The sequence below is a fragment of the Gigantopelta aegis genome, chromosome 15, assembly GCF_016097555.1.
Source record: "Gigantopelta aegis isolate Gae_Host chromosome 15, Gae_host_genome, whole genome shotgun sequence".
NCBI classification, from domain to species: Eukaryota; Metazoa; Mollusca; class Gastropoda; order Neomphalida; family Peltospiridae; genus Gigantopelta; species Gigantopelta aegis.
In genome coordinates, this window is record NC_054713.1 from 3,196,113 (window position 1) to 3,220,207 (window position 24,095).

The 24,095-nt window shown below is 37.9% G+C and overlaps 1 protein-coding gene across 2 annotated transcripts in view; it reads left to right on the forward strand.

Moving 5' to 3' along the window:
- Positions 1 to 15,490, forward strand: part of LOC121390068 (solute carrier family 12 member 9-like) — a 38,125-nt gene extending 22,635 nt beyond the window's left edge. For both annotated transcript variants that reach the window (XM_041521779.1, XM_041521778.1), the window contains exons 5-12: positions 493 to 670; positions 1,735 to 1,842; positions 6,266 to 6,377; positions 8,272 to 8,429; positions 8,841 to 8,923; positions 9,341 to 9,465; positions 11,633 to 11,825; positions 12,689 to 15,490. In XM_041521779.1, coding sequence (XP_041377713.1) covers positions 493 to 670; positions 1,735 to 1,842; positions 6,266 to 6,377; positions 8,272 to 8,429; positions 8,841 to 8,923; positions 9,341 to 9,465; positions 11,633 to 11,825; positions 12,689 to 13,843 — 2,112 coding nt within the window. In that variant the 3' untranslated portion in view covers positions 13,844 to 15,490. The remainder of the gene's footprint in view (positions 1 to 492; positions 671 to 1,734; positions 1,843 to 6,265; positions 6,378 to 8,271; positions 8,430 to 8,840; positions 8,924 to 9,340; positions 9,466 to 11,632; positions 11,826 to 12,688) is intronic.
- The last annotated feature ends 8,605 nt before the right edge of the window (positions 15,491 to 24,095 follow it).

Sequence of the window (24,095 nt, forward strand, 5' to 3'; positions counted from 1 at the left end):
CATCGCATCACTAGAGCTTAACCAATCAATTTTCTATTATTGTCAGTCACTGGAACATCACTACCCCCATCTGCCCTGTTTATTCAATGTTTTATACTGTAAGCATTCATACAGATGCTAATTTTAGTCAACTGTATTCAGGTACGAATCCAAGACGAGAGTGCTGGGGGTGCACACCCTTCCTCTTGAATTCAGAGATTCCATGTAAATAAATTGCCCATTTTTGAGTTATGGCCCTTGAAATCAGGAGATATGAAAATTTATTTTATTGACTTTAATTTTCACAATGCCTGACATTTTGTGTATAGCTTTATTATATGTACTTCTACAGATCAAATTTGACTTTCACGGTGATTGCCCCATTTTTCACTTGAATTTGGGAGAAATGAAAATTTGTTGTGTCCAAATGGGGAAATGAATTGCTTTAGCTTTTCTCTCAGACTACATGTTTAATAATCAAGATGCTGTTTACTAATAACCTTTCTCTCTCAGATTGTCATTATTTGTTTGCTGTCGTTAATAATCAGCATGTTTGCCATGAACCACGAGATTGACGTCAAGATTCCGTTCACTAACAAGGAAGTGTGGACAAACAAGACGGAGGATTCGGCCAACTTCACCGGCAAATACACGGCACTGAGGGCAAAAACATTCAGTCAGAATCTCTACGGTAACTCAGTCAGAATCTCTCTGGTAATCCAATCAGAATCTCTACGGTAACTCGGTCAGAATCTCCACGGTAACTCAGTCAGAATCTCTAAGGAAACTCAGTCAGAATCTCTACGGTAATTCAGTCAATCTCTATGGTAATTCAGTCAGATTCTCTATGGTAATTTAGTCAGAATCTCTATGGTAACTCAGTCAGAATCTCTGTGGTAACTCGGTCAGAATCTCTACGGTAATTCAGTCAGAATCTCTGGTAATTCAGTCAGAGTCTCTATGGTAATTCAGTAAGAAACTCTCTGGTAATTCAGTCAGAATCTCTATGGTAATTCAGTTCAATCAGAATCTCTATGGTAATTCAGTCAGAATCTCTATGGTAATTCAATTCAATCAGAATCTCTACGGTAAATTCATTTCAGTTAGATTTAATTCAAATACTTGTTTGACAATTAAGGGCCATTCAACATGACTGACACCTCCCGAGAACATTACAAAACATTATGAATAAATGTTCACTTCACCCATCTGCGTTTCGCTTTTTCAAACTACAAAATGTAATGCAAGATATAGGTATTACTTTTCCAATGGTGGCAGCTGCAACAGTGTCAATGTTTGCATTAAATTTTAACGTAAAAGTTTTGCGTTTAACTCAGTTTCTTATAAAACTATAGAGCCTAGATCAGTGAAATGTGGTTAATAGCTGCACTTATGAATGTTCATCACAATGCACCTAAGAAGATGTCAAAGGTTGTGGTATGTGCTATCCTGTTCATATAAAAGATCCCTTGCTACTAATGGAAAAATGTAGCGGATTTCCTCTCTAAAAAAATTCAGAATTAACAAATGTTTGAAATCCAGTAGTCGATGATTAATAAATCAATGTACTCTAGTGGTGTCGTTAAAAAACCAAACTTTAACTTTTACAAAAAATTCCACAGAATTATTTTTATCATACTTCGCCCTTTCTATGCTGACGCCATATAACCGTAAATAAAATGTGTTGAGTGCGTCGTTAAATAAAATAATTTTGCTTTTTTTTTTTAATCATTAACATTTTATTTCCTCTTTCAGATAATTATACGGTGGATTACATAACGGGAGATACCATGAACTTTGCCACGGTGTTTGCCATTTTGTTCAGCAGTGTGACGGGAATTCTTAATGGTGCTAACATGTCAGGTAATAAATACAGAGCTTCGGGGATCATCTCCAAATCTAGAGATGAAAATCCTGGAAAATTGTCTCAGAATTCCAGATTATAGCAATTAATAAATACAGAGCTTAGGGTGATCATCTCCAAATCTAGATATGAAAATCCTGGAAAATTTTCTCAGAATTCCAGATTATAGCAATTAATAGGCCTTTTATTTGACCAAGAAAAGCTGAATATGAAGGTATGAATGTCATAAAATAAAATTCACCCAAAATTGCTGACAATATTTTCTGTACAACATACACATTGCTTACATAATTAAATTTCCAGTACATTCGTTACAGTTTAAAGCCATCTCATTGGTCTAGCCATAGCAACACGAGTTTGTCAATTTCTCAATGAACTTAAAAATAAGTCCAGGGAATATTGTCTTTATCTGATGACATCACTTTATATTGGTACCAGGGCTTCTAGATTATGGTAGCCCCACTCCCATGGCTAGTGACATTCAGTGTTGGGCTAGTAAATAACTATTATTGCCATGCCAGACAGGGCTTCTAGATTACGGTAGCCCCACTCCCATGGCTAGTGATATTCAGTGTTGGGCTAGTAAATAACTACTATTGCCATGCCAGACAGGGCTTCTAGATTATGGTAGCCCCACTCCCATGGCTAGTGATATTCAATGTTGGGCTAGTAAATAACTATTATTGCCATGCCAGACAGGGCTTCTAGATTATGGTAGCCCCACTCCCATGGCTAGTGATATTCAGTGTTGGGCTAGTAAATAACTATTATTGCCATGCCAGACAGGGCTTCTAGATTATGGTAGCCCCACTCCCATGGCTAGTGATATTCAGTGTTGGGCTAGTAAATAACTATTATTGCCATGCCAGACAGGGCTTCTAGATTATGGTAGCCCCACTCCCATGGCTAGTGATATTCAGTGTTGGGCTAGTAAATAACTACTATTGTCATGCCTGACAGGGCTTCTAGATTATGGTAGCCCCATTCCCATGGCTAGTGATATTCAGTGTTGGGCTAGTAAATAACTACTATTGTCATGCCTGACAGGGCTTCTAGATTATGGTAGCCCCACTCCCATGGCTAGTGATATTCAGTGTTGGGCTAGTAAATAACTGCTATTGTCATGCCTGACAGGGCTTCTAGATTATGGTAGCCCCATTCCCATGGCTAGTGATATTCAGTGTTGGGCTAGTAAATAACTGCTATTGTCATGCCTGACAGGGCTTCTAGATTATGGTAGCCCCACTCCCATGGCTAGTGATATTCAGTGTTGGGCTAGTAAATAACTGCTATTGTCATGCCTGACAGGGCTTCTAGATTATGGTAGCCCCATTCCCATGGCTAGTGATATTCAGTGTTGGGCTAGTAAATAATTACTATTGTCATGCCTGACAGGGCTTCTAGATTATGGTAGCCCCACTCCCATGGCTAGTGATATTCAGTGTTGGGCTAGTAAATAACTGCTATTGTCATGCCTGACAGGGCTTCTAGATTATGGTAGCCCCATTCCCATGGCTAGTGATATTCAGTGTTGGGCTAGTAAATAACTGCTATTGTCATGCCTGACAGGGCTTCTAGATTATGGTAGCCCCACTCCCATGGCTAGTGATATTCAGTGTTGGGCTAGTAAATAACTGCTATTGTCATGCCTGACAGGGCTTCTAGATTATGGTAGCCCCATTCCCATGGCTAGTGATATTCAGTGTTGGGCTAGTAAATAACTGCTATTGTCATGCCTGACAGGGCTTCTAGATTATGGTAGCCCCACTCCCATGGCTAGTGATATTCAGTGTTGGGCTAGTAAATAACTGCTATTGTCATGCCTGACAGGGCTTCTAGATTATGGTAGCCCCATTCCCATGGCTAGTGATATTCAGTGTTGGGCTAGTAAATAATTACTATTGTCATGCCTGACAGGGCTTCTAGATTATGGTAGCCCCACTCCCATGGCTAGTGATATTCAGTGTTGGGCTAGTAAATAACTGCTATTGTCATGCCTGACAGGGCTTCTAGATTATGGTAGCCCCATTCCCATGGCTAGTGATATTCAGTGTTGGGCTAGTAAATAACTGCTATTGTCATGCCTGACAGGGCTTCTAGATTATGGTAGCCCCACTCCCATGGCTAGTGATATTCAGTGTTGGGCTAGTAAATAACTGCTATTGTCATGCCTGACAGGGCTTCTAGATTATGGTAGCCCCATTCCCATGGCTAGTGATATTCAGTGTTGGGCTAGTAAATAACTACTATTGTCATGCCTGACAGGGCTTCTAGATTATGGTAGCCCCACTCCCATGGCTAGTGATATTCAGTGTTGGGCTAGTAAATAACTGCTATTGTCATGCCTGACAGGGCTTCTAGATTATGGTAGCCCCATTCCCATGGCTAGTGATATTCAGTGTTGGGCTAGTAAATAACTGCTATTGTCATGCCTGACAGGGCTTCTAGATTATGGTAGCCCCACTCCCATGGCTAGTGATATTCAGTGTTGGGCTAGTAAATAACTGCTATTGTCATGCCTGACAGGGCTTCTAGATTATGGTAGCCCCATTCCCATGGCTAGTGATATTCAGTGTTGGGCTAGTAAATAATTACTATTGTCATGCCTGACAGGGCTTCTAGATTATGGTAGCCCCACTCCCATGGCTAGTGATATTCAGTGTTGGGCTAGTAAATAACTGCTATTGTCATGCCTGACAGGGCTTCTAGATTATGGTAGCCCCATTCCCATGGCTAGTGATATTCAGTGTTGGGCTAGTAAATAACTGCTATTGTCATGCCTGACAGGGCTTCTAGATTATGGTAGCCCCACTCCCATGGCTAGTGATATTCAGTGTTGGGCTAGTAAATAACTGCTATTGTCATGCCTGACAGGGCTTCTAGATTATGGTAGCCCCATTCCCATGGCTAGTGATATTCAGTGTTGGGCTAGTAAATAACTGCTATTGTCATGCCTGACAGGGCTTCTAGATTATGGTAGCCCCACTCCCATGGCTAGTGATATTCAGTGTTGGGCTAGTAAATAACTGCTATTGTCATGCCTGACAGGGCTTCTAGATTATGGTAGCCCCATTCCCATGGCTAGTGATATTCAGTGTTGGGCTAGTAAATAATTACTATTGTCATGCCTGACAGGGCTTCTAGATTATGGTAGCCCCACTCCCATGGCTAGTGATATTCAGTGTTGGGCTAGTAAATAACTGCTATTGTCATGCCTGACAGGGCTTCTAGATTATGGTAGCCCCATTCCCATGGCTAGTGATATTCAGTGTTGGGCTAGTAAATAACTGCTATTGTCATGCCTGACAGGGCTTCTAGATTATGGTAGCCCCACTCCCATGGCTAGTGATATTCAGTGTTGGGCTAGTAAATAACTGCTATTGTCATGCCTGACAGGGCTTCTAGATTATGGTAGCCCCATTCCCATGGCTAGTGATATTCAGTGTTGGGCTAGTAAATAACTGCTATTGTCATGCCTGACAGGGCTTCTAGATTATGGTAGCCCCACTCCCATGGCTAATGATATTCAGTGTTGGGCTAGTAAATAACTGCTATTGTCATGCCTGACAGGGCTTCTAGATTATGGTAGCCCCATTCCCATGGCTAGTGATATTCAGTGTTGGGCTAGTAAATAACTACTATTGTCATGCCTGACAGGGCTTCTAGATTATGGTAGCCCCACTCCCATGGCTAGTGATATTCAGTGTTGGGCTAGTAAATAACTACTATTGTCATGCCCAATGGCTAGTGAATTTTTTAGTCAAATGTTGCAGTTAAGTCTATTTTGTAAATATGAATATCCTGACCCCACCCCCAGTGTTAGTGCTTTTAAGCTCTATCTCCCTTTGTAGGTGACATATCCCATTATTACTATTATTTAGTAAAATTGTACAAAACTTAAAGTAAAGTAGGGCTAGTGAATTTTGTATTGTGGCTAGTAAATGTTTTAAATCACTGATCCCATGGCTAGTGGATTTGATAAATATTCTAGAAGCTCTGGGTACTATATCTTACTGAGCATTATTGTTTTGGAACCAATTTTGTTTAATATAACCGTTTAGTCTTATTATTAGTAAATATGTTTTAAAATAATTATAAGGATTGTCTGTTACTTTTTTTATGTTCATCGGGGTACGAACCAAAAAATATCATCCAAAGTTAACATAAACTTATGTGTGAACAGCTACACGATTCACACAGTTTGTTGATAACCGTAAAAGAAATAACAGATACATGTGTGTAATCCTTAAATGTGTGAATTAAAAATAAACTGGAAAGAACATGTCCATGACCATCTCCATAGTTACACTAATCTGCTTGTCAATTGACGAGTTAATTTGATGGTTTGTTAAAAAAATAAACTGGAAAGAACGTGTCGGTGACAATCTCCATGGTTACACTACTCTGCTTGTTGATTGACAGGTGAGCTGAAAGACCCCAGTAAATCGATACCCAAAGGAACTCTGTCGGCTGTGGCCTTCACCTTCGGGTCATACTTCATCGTCTTCGTTCTCATTGGAGGATCTTGTACAAGGTATGTTGTTCTTGTTTACAAGGGGGAGGGGCGAGATGTATCCCAGTGGTAAAGCGCTCGCTCGATGCACGGTCGTTTTGGGATCGATCTCTGTCAGTGGGCCCATTGGGCTATTTCTCGCTCCAGCCAGTGCACCACGACTGGTACATCAAAGGCTGTGGTATGTGCTATCCTGTCTATGGGGTGGTACATATAAAAGATCCCTTGCTGCTAATCGAAAAGAGTAGCTCATGAAGTGGCGACAGCAGGTTTCCTCTCTCAATATCTGTGTGTTCTTTAACCGTATGTCTGAGATGCCATATAACCGTAAATAAAATGTGTTGAGTGCGTCGTTAAATAAAATATTTCCTTCCTTCCTTGAAGGACCGGCCTCGGTGGCGTCATGGCAGGCCATCGGTCTACAGGCTGGTAGGTACTGGGTTCGGATCCCCTGAGTGAGTGCTCCGCAAGGCTCAATGAGTAGGTGTAAACCACTTGCACCGACCAGTGATCCATAACTGGTTCAACAAAGGCCATGGTTTGTGCTATCCTGCCTGTGGGAAGCGCAAATAAAAGATCCCTTGCTGCCAATCGGAAGAGTAGCCCATGATTGTCCTTAAACAAAACTAACTTTTTAACTGTTTCTTACATATTCATAAAGTTCAGGCTTTTATCACCTAGGTTGCCAGACTGATATTCAGCACCATGCCCCAAATTTGATCATGTTTTGAAGTTGAAAGTTCCAAAACTGAATGTAACATTTTTATTTCATTTTAATCAACAAAAAATCTTTATTATAATATAGAGCTTGGTGGTATACCGTATATACCATTTGGTATTAGTATCATGTCAATACCGATTTAACATACTAAGCAAATGTCAAAATAACAAAAATGTTGTGTTGAAAAATGTTATCCACCATTTAGGAAAGCACCAACAATATATTTGATGAACGCAAAATAGCAGAAAAGAAGAAAGAGAGAGAGATGTGGGCCTTGTGTATGGAATTTAATTTCATTTACATAAAATTAGCGGGTGAGACTTCATGTAACTCAGGTATTCTTTTAAAGCAGAATATACCAAAAATACCACTCATCATCAGTATCAGTATTGTACTGATACCGAGGTAAATCAACCCAAAAATACCACTCATCATCAGTATCAGTATTGTACTGATACCGAGGTAAATCAACACAAAAATACCACTCATCATCAGTATCAGTATTGTACTGATACCGAGGTAAATCAACACAAAAATACCACTCATCATCAGTATCAGTATTGTACTGATACCGAGGTAAATCGCCCCAAAACTACTGATGGCGATACCGCACCTGACATTTCAATACTGCCCAGCTCTATTATAATATAAACTTAAATGTATATTTAAACAAATAAATCTGAACATGTATTTTCATCACGAGCACTCAAATGAAGAAGGGGCCCAGTGGTACAGCGCTTGCTTGATGCACGGTCAGTTTGGGATCGATCCCCATCGGTGGGCCCATTGGGCTATTTTTCGTTCCAGCCAGTGCACCACAACTGGTATATTAAAGGCCATGGTATATACTACCCTGTCTGTGGGATGGTGCATATAAAAGATCCGTTACTGCTAATCGAAAAGAGTAGCCCATGAAGTGGTGACAGTGGGTTTCCTCTCAATATCTGTGTGTTCTTTAACCATATGTCTGACGCCATATAACCGTAAATAAAATGTGTTGAGTGCGTCGTTAAATAAAACATTTCTTTCTTTTCCTTCCTTCAAATGAAGAACTTCAACTGAACAGACCTAGAAGTGATTGCCATCTTGTATTTACATTAGTTAATTAGGTTTCGTGTTTCGATCCACACTTTCTTAAAATTTATATATGAATTTAATTTGGAAAGTACATTGTAAAACCGTTTTTACTTTCAGGTATTTGCTGATCAATGACTACGTTTTCCTCCAGCGGATTAATGGTTGGCCTCCATTTGTGGTCATGGGAATATTTGCTGCGACACTGTCAGCTGCTTTAGGCAATCTGATTGGCGCATCCCGAATACTGGAGGCTCTTGGGATTGATGAACTATTTTGTAAGAAATTCTGTTTACATGTATCAAAGATCCTGTTTTAGACAATTTTGATTATTTTAATTGGTTGAGTTTTTAGTGTTTTTTTGTTTTGTTTTTTGTTGTTGTTTTTTGTTGTATATATTATATATCTTCTTCTTTTTTCTTCTTTTTTTCAGTGTAAATTATATAATTAAACTGATTTAAATTACTGAGTACGATATGATGTATTTATATTCAAGGAATGTTAGTAACGTATGATTGTAGTTGGTTCTGGTCCAGGGGTCTAGTGAACTATTTTCAATTTCTGCACCCCTGTATAATATTACATTTATTAATTTGTATACTATTCTTTCAGTTGTGTGTGTTACAGTAACACATACATAAATTACTTCTGAATAATATATATTTGATCCAAAGTTTTCTTTTTCTCAGGGGTGTTTCTAAAACCTGCCACCATAACTACGAAGGGAGGCAATCCGTATGTGGCTGTTCTTATTTCCTGGTTTTTAGTTCAGGTTAGTACTTTCTGTTCTTCACTGATGCAGCTGTGACAGTCAACTTTTATATTTAGCTTTACTTAAATTTCCACAAACTATCTTAGTATCATGACTCTTGGTTTGCAGTTGCACCTGTTGAGATTTATATAATTGCATTTTAAATTAAAAATGGTAAAAAATAATTCTTTGAATGACATTTCGCCCTATATTAGTAGACTGGTTCGAACATCCCAATAATCAATGAAACGTCTTAAATCTTCCATTGGTGAAATTCAAAAGAAAATTATCCAATTTTTTTACAATTTATTTTTTATGTCATTTAATTAACTGATTAAATTGTTTTTATAAAACAACTTTTTGTTTGTTTTGACATTGTGAATTAATTGTATGTTTGATTTGTATTTGGCAGTGCAATTATACAAATTCTATTTATAGCTCGTTCTGTTGATTGGATCACTGAATGCCATCGCCCCGGTTACGTCTGTTTTCTTTCTGTTGTCATATGCGTCTGTGAATCTGGCTTGTCTTGCCTTGGAACTGGCATCGGCTCCAAATTTCAGGTATTTACTTTATGTTAAAATTATTACAAGTTACTTTCTTTGTGTTAGATTGTCTGCCTTGAAACGTGTGTAAAACAAGTTACGTTCTTTGTGTTAGATTGTCTGCCTTGAAACGTGTGTAAAACAAGTTACGTTCTTTGTGTTAGATTGTCTGCCTTGAAACGTGTGTAAAACAAGTTACGTTCTTTGTGTTAGATTGTCTGCCTTGAAACGTGTGTAAAACAAGTTACGTTCTTTGTGTTAGATTGTCTGCCTTGAAACGTGTGTAAAACAAGTTAGTTCTTTGTGTTAGATTGTCTGCCTTGAAACGTGTGTAAAACAAGTTACGTTCTTTGTGTTAGATTGTCTGCCTTAAAACGTGTGTAAAACAAGTTACTTTTATCTTAGGCATGACAATAACATTTGTTTATCTGCTCTTGTACATACTTATTATGTTTATTATGTATTTTTCTCTCCTTTGTTTTTTGCTGTTTAATTTAACAGCATCATAACACATTTTATTTATCAGGTGTGGGAATTCTACTCGGATCTGCAGTTTTTCTCTCATGAAACATTGCGTTTCCTCGCATTTTAATAGTTTTTTCTTCCAAAATGTGTCAGATGGCACAGATTTTAACCTAGGATTTGAAGAATTTCCAGGACCCCTCTAGATTTCCTTTTTTCACAGTTAACCAATTCCCACCCATGATTTATCGTTATATAGTGTCAGACATATGATTAAGCACTTTATGAGCTACTCTGTTCAATTAGCAGCAAGGGATCTTTTATATGCACCATCCCACAGACAGGATAGCACATACCATGGCCTTTGTTATACCAGTTATGGAGTACATCCTGGAATGAGAAATAGCCCAATAGCATGAATTAATCTTACATCACTGGGCTACCTCCCACCTCAGCTACAGTTGAAGCACTAATTTGTACATGAGCGAAAGAACACATCATTCTATAGATACTCCAAGGCAGGGCTCGAATTTAACGATGGCACCGATGGCAATTGCCATGGTTGAAATATAAATTGTCGTTGGTTGGGAGCATCACCGATGGCACTTTTGTTCCACTGAATAAAAACTACTGCCATCGGTAAAAATCAACAAAGACAGAAATTGAATACATCTGGTCTACATTATCTTCCAGTATTTAACGTGTACATTTGAGATATGTCTACATGCAACAAAATAACCTTTCAGTCATATTTATTTGCTGCAAAAGTTACTTATTAAAAAATTGCTGTACACACATTCAAAATTGTCATCTGTGTTCCGTTTTTAAAAAATTCTTAAGTTCTAGCCCTGCAAAGGAAAAGGGCAGCTGAAGTGAAATGATCTAAAAATAAACTGATTTGAAAACTGTTTTTTAACCTGTTTTCTAATTAATAATTGGCGGAATACCAAACTGTAAATTTTTAGTAGCAGTTGTATTTTTACTCCAGTTAGTATTTTCATTCATTCTATAACTTACCCATGATATCCATGTCATAAACCCATGTGATAATTTAGTGTATTAACCTGTGTAATAATGGTGTGCAAATTTAAGGTAAATGCAAATTTGCAAGGTCTCTAGATAATAATGTGTTGCTGTCAGTGGGTCATTTGTTTACAAACCATCAAGACCTGTATACCTGAGCATAACATTCTCACAAGATTTAATTAAAATGTGTGAAGTCAAACTAATTATTTGACTAATTTGTGCTAATCGTGATGACGTCATATTATTGATGGAATAGACTTTAGTACTGTGATTTACTAAATATCAAATGAAAATATTATTTTAGAAATGTTATAGGATAAATAGAATTTGCTGCTCATGTTTTTTAATATACAGTGAAACCTCTCAAAACCGGACCCTCTGTAAACCGGAATTCCCTCAAAAACGGATGTTTTTCATGGTCCCTTTTTAAATATCTGTTAAAAAAAGAACCTCTCTAAAACGGATACCTCTTAAAACCAGACTTTTTACTTGGTCCTAGGGGTGTCCGGTTTAGAGGGGTTTCACTGTATAAAATATCAATCTCGTCTAGTTAATCGATATCTGTCTTGGCAGAGCCTCAACAAATGCTGACTAACATAGACTCAGTTTATATTTTCCATATTTAGAAACACTGGTGATGAAGTCCTACATTTAAACTGGACGATAAATCTTATATTTTACCCTTGTTCTGTTGCAGGCCGACATTCCAGTACTTCACGTGGTACACGTGCACCCTTGCTCTGATTGGCTGCCTCGTGATGTGCTTCCTGATCAGCGCCATCTACACATCAGTCGCCCTCTTCCTCATGCTGCTGCTGGTCATCATGCTCCACTTCCGCTCGCTGCCCATGTCCTGGGGATCCATCAGCCAGGCACTCATCTTCCACCAGGTACAGTCTTAAACCCTGATTTACTCTGTCCACCACCCAGGCCCTCATTTTCCACCAGGTAGAGTCCTAAACCCTGATTTACTCTGTCCATCAGCCAGACTCTCATCTTCCACCAGGTACAGTCCTAAACCCTGATTTACTCTGTCCATCAGCCAGGCCCTCATCTTCCACCAGGTAGAGTCCTAAACCCTGATTTACTCTGTCCATCAGCCAGACTCTCATCTTCCACCAGGTACAGTCCTAAACCCTCATTTACTCTGTCCATCAGTCAGGCCCTCATCTTGTATTAGGTACAGTCCTAAACCCTCATTTACTCTGTCCATCAGCCAGGCCCTCATCTTGTATTAGGTACAGTCCTAAACCCTCATTTACTCTGTCCATCAGTCAGGCCCTCATCTTCCACCAGGTAGAGTCCTAAACCCTGATTTACTCTGTCCATCAGCCAGACTCTCATCTTCCACCAGGTACAGTCCTAAACCCTGATTTACTCTATCCTAAACCCTGATTTACTCTGTCCATGTCCTGGGGATCCATCAGCTAGAGTCCTAAACCATGATTGACCCTGTCCACATCTCTAATACTTTATTAGCCAGGCTGTCATCTTTCACGAGTTGCATAAGGGAACTGGTATAGCTGACCAGCATCTTTCACCAGTTGATTAAGCGGGGGAGGGAAGATGTATCTACCCATTTCCTGCTTTTTCCTCAGCCCGGTATTTCACCAGTGGGTAAGGGACGGGATGTAGATGTTTCTTCCCCATTTAGGCTGTCAATTTCTCTTAAGCCCCATTAGTGAACCATGTGTAAAACATGATCAATATCCTGAGGTGTCGTTAAAAAAACATTCTTTTCCTTTTGTTCTAGGTCCGTAAATACCTGTTGATGCTGGACCAGCGCAAATCTCACGTGAAGTACTGGCGGCCGCAGATCCTGCTGATGGTCGCCCACCCGCGACACTGCTGTCAGCTGATGGACTTCATCAATGACATCAAGAAGAGCGGGCTCTATGTGATCGGCCACGTCAAGCTTGGGAAGCTGGGCGACCACGACATCGACCCGGTCACCGAGGTCCAGAGTCACTGGCTCAGTCTGATCGACCACCTCAAGATCAAGGCCTTCGCAGAGGTCACCCTCGCCAACACGGTCAGTGAAGGTCTGCATCACCTGGTCTGGCTGTCCGGTATCGGCGGGATGAAGCCCAACACGGTGTGCATGGGGTTCTTCGACAGCTCCGTCCCTATTGATACGCTGGCCACGACGAAACTACGCAGGCGGAAATTCTTAGCTTGGCAGAAAGCCACCATTAATTTCGACAAAATCGAACATTTTTTCGAAGGGCCTCGATCTTCAGGAGAACAGAAACAGGTCACGAGTCTAGAGTATGTGGGAATGATCCGAGATATCCTGAAGATGGGCAAGAACGTCGCTCTGTTTCGCCACTTCTCCACTTTAGACAAGAATGAGATTTTCGACTCCAACGTCAGCTCGTACATCGACGTCTGGCCGGTGAATCTTTTCCGTCCCGAGACCGGCAGCTTCTTCGACAACACATGTCTCTTCCTCCTGCAGCTGGCCTGTATCCTCAACATGGTCCCCGGCTGGAAGAGCAAAACCACGCTCCGCGTGTTCCTCTGTGTCAACGCTCGGACTGACAACACCATACAGAGGGAGCAAAAGCTGGACATGTTCCTACGACAGCTGAGGATCATCGCCAAGATCCAGATCGTCTCATGGGATCACCTGCAGGAGTATCTAGCCAGTCCGAACCTCGACTTCGACTACGACGGCTCGCACATGTGCGACTATAACCGAGTCCCCGAGGAGTTCGTGAAGGCCATGAACGAACTGATCATTGCCAATTCTAGCCATACTGCCGTGTCATTCTTCTATCTCCCCAAACCCCCGACCGACCCGGCCGATTCTGCGAGGTACTTGTCCGATTTAGATTTGCTGACCAAAAATCTTAAACCTTCGGTGCTGGTGCATGGTCTGCACCCAGTAACATCAACAACGTTGTGAGTGTACCATTTGTATTTATAACCTGAACAATCTTAAAGGTCTTGTGTCAACATTGTGAGTGTACCATTTGACATTAATGTATTTATAACCTGAACAATCTTAAAGGTCCTGTGTCAACATTTTGAGTGTACCATTTGACATTAATGTATTTATAACCTGAACAATCTTAAAGGTCCTGTGTCAACATTGTGAGTGTACCATTTGACATTAATGTATTTATAACCTGAACAATCTTAAAGGTCCTGTGTCAACATTTTGAGTGTACCATTTGATATTGATGTATTTATAACCTGAACAATCTTAAAGGTCCTATGTCAACATTGTGAGTGTACCATTTGATATTGATGTATTTATAACCTGAACAATCTTAAAGGTCCTGTGTCAACATTGTGAGTGTACCATTTGACATTAATGTATTTATAACCTGAACAATCTTAAAGGTCCTGTGTCAACATTTTGAGTGTACCATTTGATATTGATGTATTTATAACCTGAACAATCTTAAAGGTCCTGTGTCAACATTGTGAGTGTACCATTTGACATTAATGTATTTATAACCTGAACAATCTTAAAGGTCCTGTGTCAACATTTTGAGTGTACCATTTGATATTGATGTATTTATAACCTGAACAATCTTAAAGGTCCTGTGTCAACATTTTGAGTGTACCATTTGACATTGATGTATTTATAACCTGAACAATCTTAAAGGTCCTATGTCAAAGTTGAAACTACAATATTTTCACACTTATAATAAATAACTACAAATTAATCGATCCCACACATAATCTTTCCATAATTAACTCAAGAATAATATATTTTTTAAAGTCTTGTATTGGTTGACAAGGCGGGTTTTCCAAATTATTTGTGGCTAAATATTGTGTGTGTTGAATGTGTATGCATAAAACAGTGACATTCAAGATTCATCCCTAAAATAATTTTTGTTATACTAGTAAATAGACTTATTTAGTTGTAATTTTTTATAGGCATATAGCTGAAGGTATAAATTTTATGTTTCAATGCAAAAATTAATAAATATTTTTGGCGGGAACAACCACTATTGCAACTTTGACATAGCACCTTTAAGCCATCGGTGCTGGTGCATAGTTTGCACCCAGTAACATCAACATTGTGAGTATACCAATTGACGGGGCTTTTTTTGTGTTTTTTTTTGTACCTGCACTTTTGTATGAGACTTTTTGTATAGTGAGTAAATGACAGTCTTGAGTAAATTGTCGACAGTAATTTATTCCGAGTCTGGGACTGTCCTGAATGTCCATCCATTATTAGGTGTTTCCGACTAGCAAAGTCGTTTTGGCGACTAAAATATCAAATACATTTTCTTGTTTAATATTCCAGTGTCTGTATATCCAATGTGTTTGTTTATCTAGTGCTAATGTTTGTAGCAGTGATTTTTCATTTATACTTCGTAATATTTATTTTTTTCATACATAAAACATTATTCAAAGCTAAAATCGATTTTGGGGTCCTGCGAACATTAGCACAAGAACAATGACCTTGTTTATACAAAAGAAAGTATGTTATTATGTAATTGTAGTGATCTAAAATATCAGTATTTCGTTAATATGTTACTATGGCAACAAACTAAGGATAGTCCCTGTAACATTGTAAATAAAGTGTTAACAAGGATGTATCTGACCTCAACACCATTGTGAGTAAACGAGTTGATTGTAATTTATTTATCATCAATAACAATACTGTAAATAAACAGTGTTGACAGTCGTGTATTTCACATCAACAGTCTTGTGAGTAAATTGAATTGACGCTGGTGTATTTGACATCAACAGTCTTGTGAGTAACTTCAATTGACAGTGATATAATTATTTGACCTCAACATTTGTGACTAAATTGAATTGACACTGATGTATTTGATCTTAACAATCTTGTCAGTGTTTCTGCCAGAAAGACATTTTTGGGTATGGCGCTATAGAATTGAATGAAACCGCAGTCAACAGGGGGTATGAAAGAAAGAATATGGTTTACATTCAAGGTTAGGTTTAGGAAAATCATACAGTAATGATAAGAGTAATTAATTTTGTCAAAAAGTTAACTCAAAAAATTAAATCCGCAAAATGTTTTGGGTATGGCACCATACCCGTTTTACACTGGCAGAAACCCTGCTTGTGAGAAAATTGAATTGACACTGATGTATTTGACCTTAACGATCTTGTGAGAAAATTGAATTGACACTGATGTATTTGACCTTAACGATCTTGTGAGAAAATTGAATTGACACTGATGTATTTGACCTTAACGATCTTGTGAGAAAATTGAATTGACACTGATGTATTTGACCTCAACAATCCTGTGAGTAAATGATTTGATGGTTTTTATATTGGATCTTAAAAATGTAATGAGTAGATGATTTGATGGTTTTATATTGGATTTCAACAACATTAGGAGTAAATGATTTGCTAGTTTTGTACCAGTTTTGTATTATTTATAACTCTTAAGTAATAAGTACCTGTGTATCAGTGTGCCAATCTCCATGTCTTGTACTGTAGATACTGTGATAATTGAAATTAAATCTTACTGCCCACATGGCCTTGGATGGATCCGTCAATAGATCTGACATTAATCAATGTTGGTTCATGTTTAAGTTGTCTTTGATGATGAAGTCATTTGAAATATGCTACATTTGCTTAACTAGTAGAATGGATATGCCAGCAGTGGGTTAATTGCTCAAATCAAAAGCTTATCTAGACATGGGCTATCACTGTACTTATTCCAGTCAGCTCTGTCTGGTGCTAGTTTTGATTTAGTAAACTAGTCTGGGAGTTGCAGTACTCTTTGTGGCGGTGCAAGAAGGATGAAATCTCCAGTAAAGGATCTCCACGGGATAGACTGTCCTTCTATAGACGAGGCAATAGATAGAGATTCATAGAATTGAGCAATATTTTGCTAAATGCCCATTCGACTGCATTGTGCAGAGATACGACCCTGATCATGTTTTACGGTTTTGACGTTCAGATGTGATTAGATCTGCTAATTAAAAATTCCAATGTATAGGGCCAGTAAGATCCAATTTCAGTTGTACTGAGTAGGTGCAGTAAGATCCAATTTCAGTTGTACTGAGTCTTGATGTGCCAATCTCCATGTTACTTAGTGCTGATCGTAAAATTTAATGTACATGTACTTGTTATATATTGTATTTGTTTGGCAGTGCTGGCTTCAGACAGTTTTGCATTTAAATAACTAGGCTTTCTTCTCTCCCCTCAACCACCACCACCCACCCAAATCGTGTTTGGCTTATGTATGTGACTTGTATGCCTTGGGGTGGGGGAGGCTCTCTCATAAAAGCATTCTAATTCAGAACAACAAGTACAGTGAAACCCTCTAAACCGGACATACTCTGGACCAATAAACTGTCCAGTTTTAAAGGATAACCTGTTTAGAGAGGTTAAGTTCTGTATTGATTTTTAAAAGGGACCATGAAAAATGTCTGGTTTTTAGGGGAGACCAGTTTTAGTGGGTCCAGTTTGGTTTTTAGGGGAGACCAGTTTTACAGTGGGTCCAGTTTTGAGAGGTTTCACTATATAGTAGCCAGTACCGTGGTTAAAACAGGAGAAAACCCAACAGGTCCATTGACGGCAGTCTATCCTACAGTCCACTGCACTTGAGGCAAATAAATGAATGTTTCAAAGAAAGCCAGGCTTGATAAATCCCTGGCTGCTGCACCTGAGACGAATGCTATACCACAGAGCTACATAGGTCACCTTAACACAATAACTAATACATTTAGATAATTATACAAACACTTGCATTTATTAGGCTACACGGGTATGAAAGATATTGCTGCTATAAATGTGTACCTTTTATTTGTTATTATTTTTGGGACCATATAGATGTAAAAATTACGACAGTTGTAGCATGTTTTGGTTGCTCAGTGAGAAAATACCAGTTAGATTTGTAAAAAAAAATTATATGTTTTTTTTATTATTTTTTTATACATGTACTTACATGTACTTGGCTGTGCCAACAGACAAAACTGTGAAAATACGAATTACTTACATGAAAATACTAATTACTTGCATGAATATACTAATTACTTACATGTATAATGTTGTATATACAATATGTATGGCATTGTGCTTTTTTAGGCATCGAAATAGGTCAGGAATGATACTTCAGGTTTTATCCTTGGAAAAAAATAGGATAGATACATGTACATGTAGGTAGGAACTTCTTTTGTATAAATCGAATCAAACTGAGAAACGGTAATCGGCCAAGGTGTTCCAAATCTAGTGTGTTGATTGCAAAAAATCGGGGATCATGATTTTGTTTTCCCCCCTTCAAAACATTTCAGGGTCACTACATAAAATTAGGGTAGGTCGGGAAACCGGAAACACCCATGTTTTTTTTAAGGTCCTTCCAAATGTGAATAAAGTCGAGAATGGTACTTCATTGTTAACAGACTCTTACACGTGTGTAGGCCTAATTAATGTGAATAAAGTCGAGAATGGTACTTCATTGTTAACTGTTACATGTGTGTAGGCCTAATTAATGTGAATAAAGTCGAGAATGGTACTTCATTGTTAACAAACTCTTACACGTGTGTAGGCCTAATTAATGTGAATAAAGTCGAGAATGGTACTTCATTGTTAACAAACTCTTACACGTATGTAGGCCTAATTAATGTGAATAAAGTCGAGAATGGTACTTCATTGTTAACTCTTACACGTATGTAGACCTAATTAATGTGAATAAAGTCGAGAATGGTACTTCATTGTTAACAAACTCTTACACGTATGTAGGCCTAATTAATGTGAATAAAGTCGAGAATGGTACTTCATTGTTAACTCTTACACGTATGTAGACCTAATTAATGTGAATAAAGTCGAGAATGGTACTTCATTGTTAACTCTTACACGTATGTAGACCTAATTAATGTGAATAAAGTCGAGAATGGTAACTCTTACACGTATGTAGACCTAATTAATGTGAATAAAGTCGAGAATGGTACTTCATTGTTAACAAACTCTTACACGTATGTAGGCCTAATTGATGTGAATAAAGTCGAGAATGGTACTTCATTGTTAACAAACTCTTACACGTGTGTAGGCCTAATTAATGTGAATAAAGTCAAGAATGGTACTTCATTGTTAACAAACTCTTACACGTATGTAGGCCTAATTAATGTGAATAAAGTCAAGAATGGTACTTCATTGTTAACAAACTCTTACATGTGTGTAGGCCTAATTAATGTGAATAAAGTCGAGAATGGTACTTCATTGTTAACAAACTCTTACACGTGTGTAGACCTAATTAATGTGAATAAAGTCGAGAATGGTACTTCATTGTTAACAAACTCTTACATGTGTGTAGGCCTAATTAATGTGAATAAAGTCGAGAATGGTACTTCATTGTTAACAAACTCTTACACGTGTGTAGACCTAATTAATGTGAATAAAGTCGAGAATGGTACTTCATTGTTAACAAACTCTTACATGTATGTAGACCATGTGAATAAAGTCGAGAATGGTACTTCATTGTTAACAAACTCTTACATGTGTGTAGGCCTAATTAATGTGAATAAAGTCGAGAATGGTACTTCATTGTTAACAAACTCTTACACGTGTGTAGACCTAATTAATGTGAATAAAGTCGAGAATGGTACTTCATTGTTAACAAACTTACATGTGTGTAGGCCTAATTAATGTGAATAAAGTCGAGAATGGTACTTCATTGTTAACAAACTCTTACACGTGTGTAGGCCTAATTAATGTGAATAAAGTCGAGAATGGTACTTCATTGTTAACAAACTCTTACACGTGTGTAGGCCTAATTAATGTGAATAAAGTCGAGAATGGTACTTCATTGTTAACAAACTCTTACATGTGTGTAGGCCTAATTAATGTGAATAAAGTCGAGAATGGTACTTCATTGTTAACAAACTCTTACACCTATGTAGGCCTAATTAATGTGAATAAAGTCGAGAATGGTACTTCATTGTTAACAAACTCTTACATGTATGTAGACCTAATTAATGTGAATAAAGTCGAGAATGGTACTTCATTGTTAACAAACTCTTACACGTGTGTAGGCCTAATTAATGTGAATAAAGTCGAGAATGGTACTTCATTGTTAACAAACTCTTACAGGTATGTAGGCCTAATTAATGTGAATAAAGTCGAGAATGGTACTTCATTGTTAACAAACTCTTACACGTATGTAGGCCTAATTAATGTGAATAAAGTCAAGAATGGTACTTCATTGTTAACAAACTCTTACATGTATGTAGGCCTAATTAATGTACAGCGAAACCCCCTCTAAACTGGACACCTTTGGGACCAAGAAACAAAGTTTGGTTCTAAGGTATATCTGGTTTAGAGAGGTTAAGTTCAGTACTCATTTTTAAAAAGGGGCCATGAAAAACATCCGATTTTGAGGCAATTCCAGTTTACAGAAGGTCTGGTTTTGAGAGGTTTGTGCTTTTTAGAGTGTATTGACAAAAACAATTATTTGTAATATTTGTAGTTTTTCCCAACTGCACCGACATAATGAAGTATGGTAGTTAAATAATAATTGTGCTATATTGAGAAAATAAACTTATTGTCAGGGATTTTATGTTGTACATGTACTTGAGAAAATACATCTGATAGTGATACTTCATATGCTGTAAGTTTTTAAATTTAGACTAAAATGTTATGTTGGTTTGAAAAAAAAAAGACAAATACTTTATATATGTTGTTTACATGTTAAAATGATAAATGCTTTATATTGTACTGAGACATGAAGATCAATGTGTTGGACATGCATTATGTATGTTGTCCTTGTGAAAAGAAAATTGAGTAATGTATGTATCATTTGAAAAAATGACAAATATGTTATATTAGTAATACCGTATTTAACCAGGAATAAACCCAGGAGGGGAGAACCAACTCATTATCAGCTAGTAACCACGAACATGGGCTTATTCCCGGTCAAATACAGTATTACACCTGAGTAAGTAAGACGAGATCTTTATATTTTGTACTTGAGAAAATACAACCAGTATGCGATATGTTGTACTTGAGAAAATACAACCAGTATGCGATATGTTGTACTTGAGGAAAATGTAATAGTAAATAACATACATGTAAGATCTATATTTGTGGTTTATTTAAAAAAAAGAGGAAAATTATACCTTTTTATATGTTGTACTTGAGAAAATAAAATAACCACTTTATTTGTTGTATTTGAATAAATAAGACCAGTACCAGTCAATAAGTTGTACTGATACTCAGTGTCGTAGTGAGGGGAAGGGGGGAGGGCATGGGGTCCATGCCCCCCATCGATTTTTTTTTTTTTTTACTGTATTAAATTTTATGAAATCATACATACATAGTGTGGGTTGGTCCCCCCCTCCCCCTCCCCCCCCAATATAAAATCCTGGCTACACCAGTGCTGATACTTGAAGAAATAAGACAGATCATTTATGTGTTGTGTTTTATGTGTAAGACCAATATGGTGCTTTAATATATTGTACCAATACTTGATTAAAAAAGAGAGATATATTTTATGTTGTATTTGAGATAGTAAGACAAATAAGTAATTCATATGTTGTAATTTTATATGAACATTGTGTTTGAGAAAGTAAGATCAAAAAGTACTTTATGTGTTGTAATTTTATATGAAACATTGTATTTGAGAAAGTAACATCAATACGTACTTCATGTGTTGTAATTTTATATGAAACATTGTATTTGAGAAAGTAACAACAATACGTACTTCATGTGTTGTAATTTTATACGAAACATTGTATTTGAGAAAATTACAGTAAAACCCCTCTAAAGCGGACACCCAACAGACCAAGTACAGGTCTAGTTTTAAGGGGTGTCCAGTTCAGAGAGGTTCTGTTTCGTACAGATATTTGAAAACAGTTTGTGAAAAACAGCCAGTTTTGAGGGAATTCCAGTTTACAGAGTGTCCGGTTTTCAGAGGTTTTGCTATTTGTTATTAGTATACTTAATATGTTGAACAGGTACATTGTGTATTTGTAAAAATTTGACCAGTACTTCATTGTGTCCTGGACAGACAGGCCAGATAGCTGAGGTGTGCCCAGGACAGCATGCTTGTACCTTAATTGATTATAAGCATGAAAATAAGTTGAAATGAAATGATTGTTGTAGCTGTGAAAATCTGAGGAAACAAAACAAAAATATTTAATATTTTATAGTATCATATATTGTGTCTAATGACAGTTAAATATTTGCATAAAGTATTTTGTTGTGGTTACGCAGGACATAGTCTGGTATATTTATCCGTTTGTTTCTGTTTCGTTTGAGGATTGCTTGCTAAGCATCAAATCCAAGGATTGTTTTTAAATGTTGTGCATATTAAATTCGGATGATCACTGTCCATATGATGTGGGATAAGCTCAAAAATCCATAGATTGTTTTTACATCATGCATATTAAATTCTCATAATAACTGCATGAAGTGGAATAATTATGATATTCCATCTCGCTGATCAGATATCTGAATGCATAGGTATCGGAAGATGGATTGTTTTTTTTTACATCATACATTCTCATAATAACTGCATGAAGTAGAATAATTATGATATTCCATCTCGCTGATCAAATATCAGAAGATGGATTGGTTTTGCATGTTAAATTCTCATAATCACTGAATGATGTGGGATAACTATGATAATCCATGTCACTGATGAAATATCTTAATACATATGCGTCGGATGATGACATTGATGGGAGAAAGGTGCAGCTGTATCATATATTAATTTGATTTTCAGCTGGGGTTGGGAGGCAGTGCATTATCTTCAGAATTGGAGGGTGGTGGTGGGTGGGGGTGGCAGTTCCCCACTAACCCCCGCTGCTTCTAAAGACTTTGACAATCCATCTCACTGATTAAATATCTGAATACATACATAGGCGTTGGATGATGACATTAATGGGAGGAGGGTGCACCTGTATATTAATTTGATTTTCAGCTAGGGTTGGGAAGCAATGCATTATCATCAGAATTGGAGCGGGGTAGCGGTTCCCCTCTAATCACTGATGCTTGAGACGCGTGACATCATGTGATGATATCTAATATTCGTCCACACGTTAAGGCAGCACTAGATGTTTCCATCGAGGTCTAAGCATGAATACATTTGTTTGAAAAATATCTCGTAAATAATTCCCTGGAGTACATAATGGTGATTCAGTGGCAGATCCCACAGTGGTCCCAGGTGGGTGGAATCCCTCCCTCTCCCTTTAGCTTAGTGTTTTAAAGAGACCGTGAGTAGATCTAATCACAAGTTATCGGGGGTGGAGGGTAAGGGGGATGGAGGGTAAGGAAGGTGGGGGATTTTTCAGCTTTTTATCTGATTTCAGCTCTTCTTTTTCTTTTCTTTTTTCCGATTTCATCGTTTTATCTGATTTCAGCTTCTTTTTTTTCAGTTTAAGCTGGGGGGTTTTTGTGGGGGTTTTTTTTTTTTTTTTTTTTTTTTTTTTTTTTTAATGATTTCAGCTTTTTTTCTTCTGACTTCAACTTTGTATCTGATTTCAGTTATTTAGGGTGAAATAATATTCTCAAGGTAGACTAAAGTTGTGTATCCAATTGATCATATGTGAATTCCACACAATGAAATGACTGTCTATTTGTCCATGGCGGAATGCGGCCCGGCGTACAACTAAGGATAAGATTTTGCCGACCGGATGTGTAGATGGAAACAAACACACACCACGTGTATCTGCATCTGCATTTATGTATGTATACCATTTTCAAAATTGGACACATAGCTTAAATTTGATCAGGCTAATTCCACCCAGTGAACGTTTTGTGAACTATTTGATTGGTTCTCGACATGGCCATTTGGTTAAAAGTGAAGCGCATAAACCAGTCTAGCGGACATTTTTCTGCTCAGCCGAGCCCTGATATTCTGAAAAATTACTCTTATTTAGGTCTAGTGAGAGGTTTCAGCTTTTGAAAAATCATTTCAGAGTTTATTTTAAATAGGTATCGCATACCTGTGTGTCGCGTAATTTTCTTAATCAATATTATGTTTGGGATTCCTGGGGCGGGATGTAGCCCAGTAGTAAAGCGCTCGCTCGATGCACGGCCGGTGTGGGATCGATCCCCGTTAGTGGGCCCATTGGGCTATCTCTCGTTCCAGCCAGTGCACCACGACTGGTATATCAAAGGCCGTGGTATGTACTACCCTGTCTGTGGGATGGTGCATATAAAAGGCCCCTTGCTGCTAATCGAAAAGAGTAGCCCATGAAGTGGCGACAGCGGGTTTCCTTTCT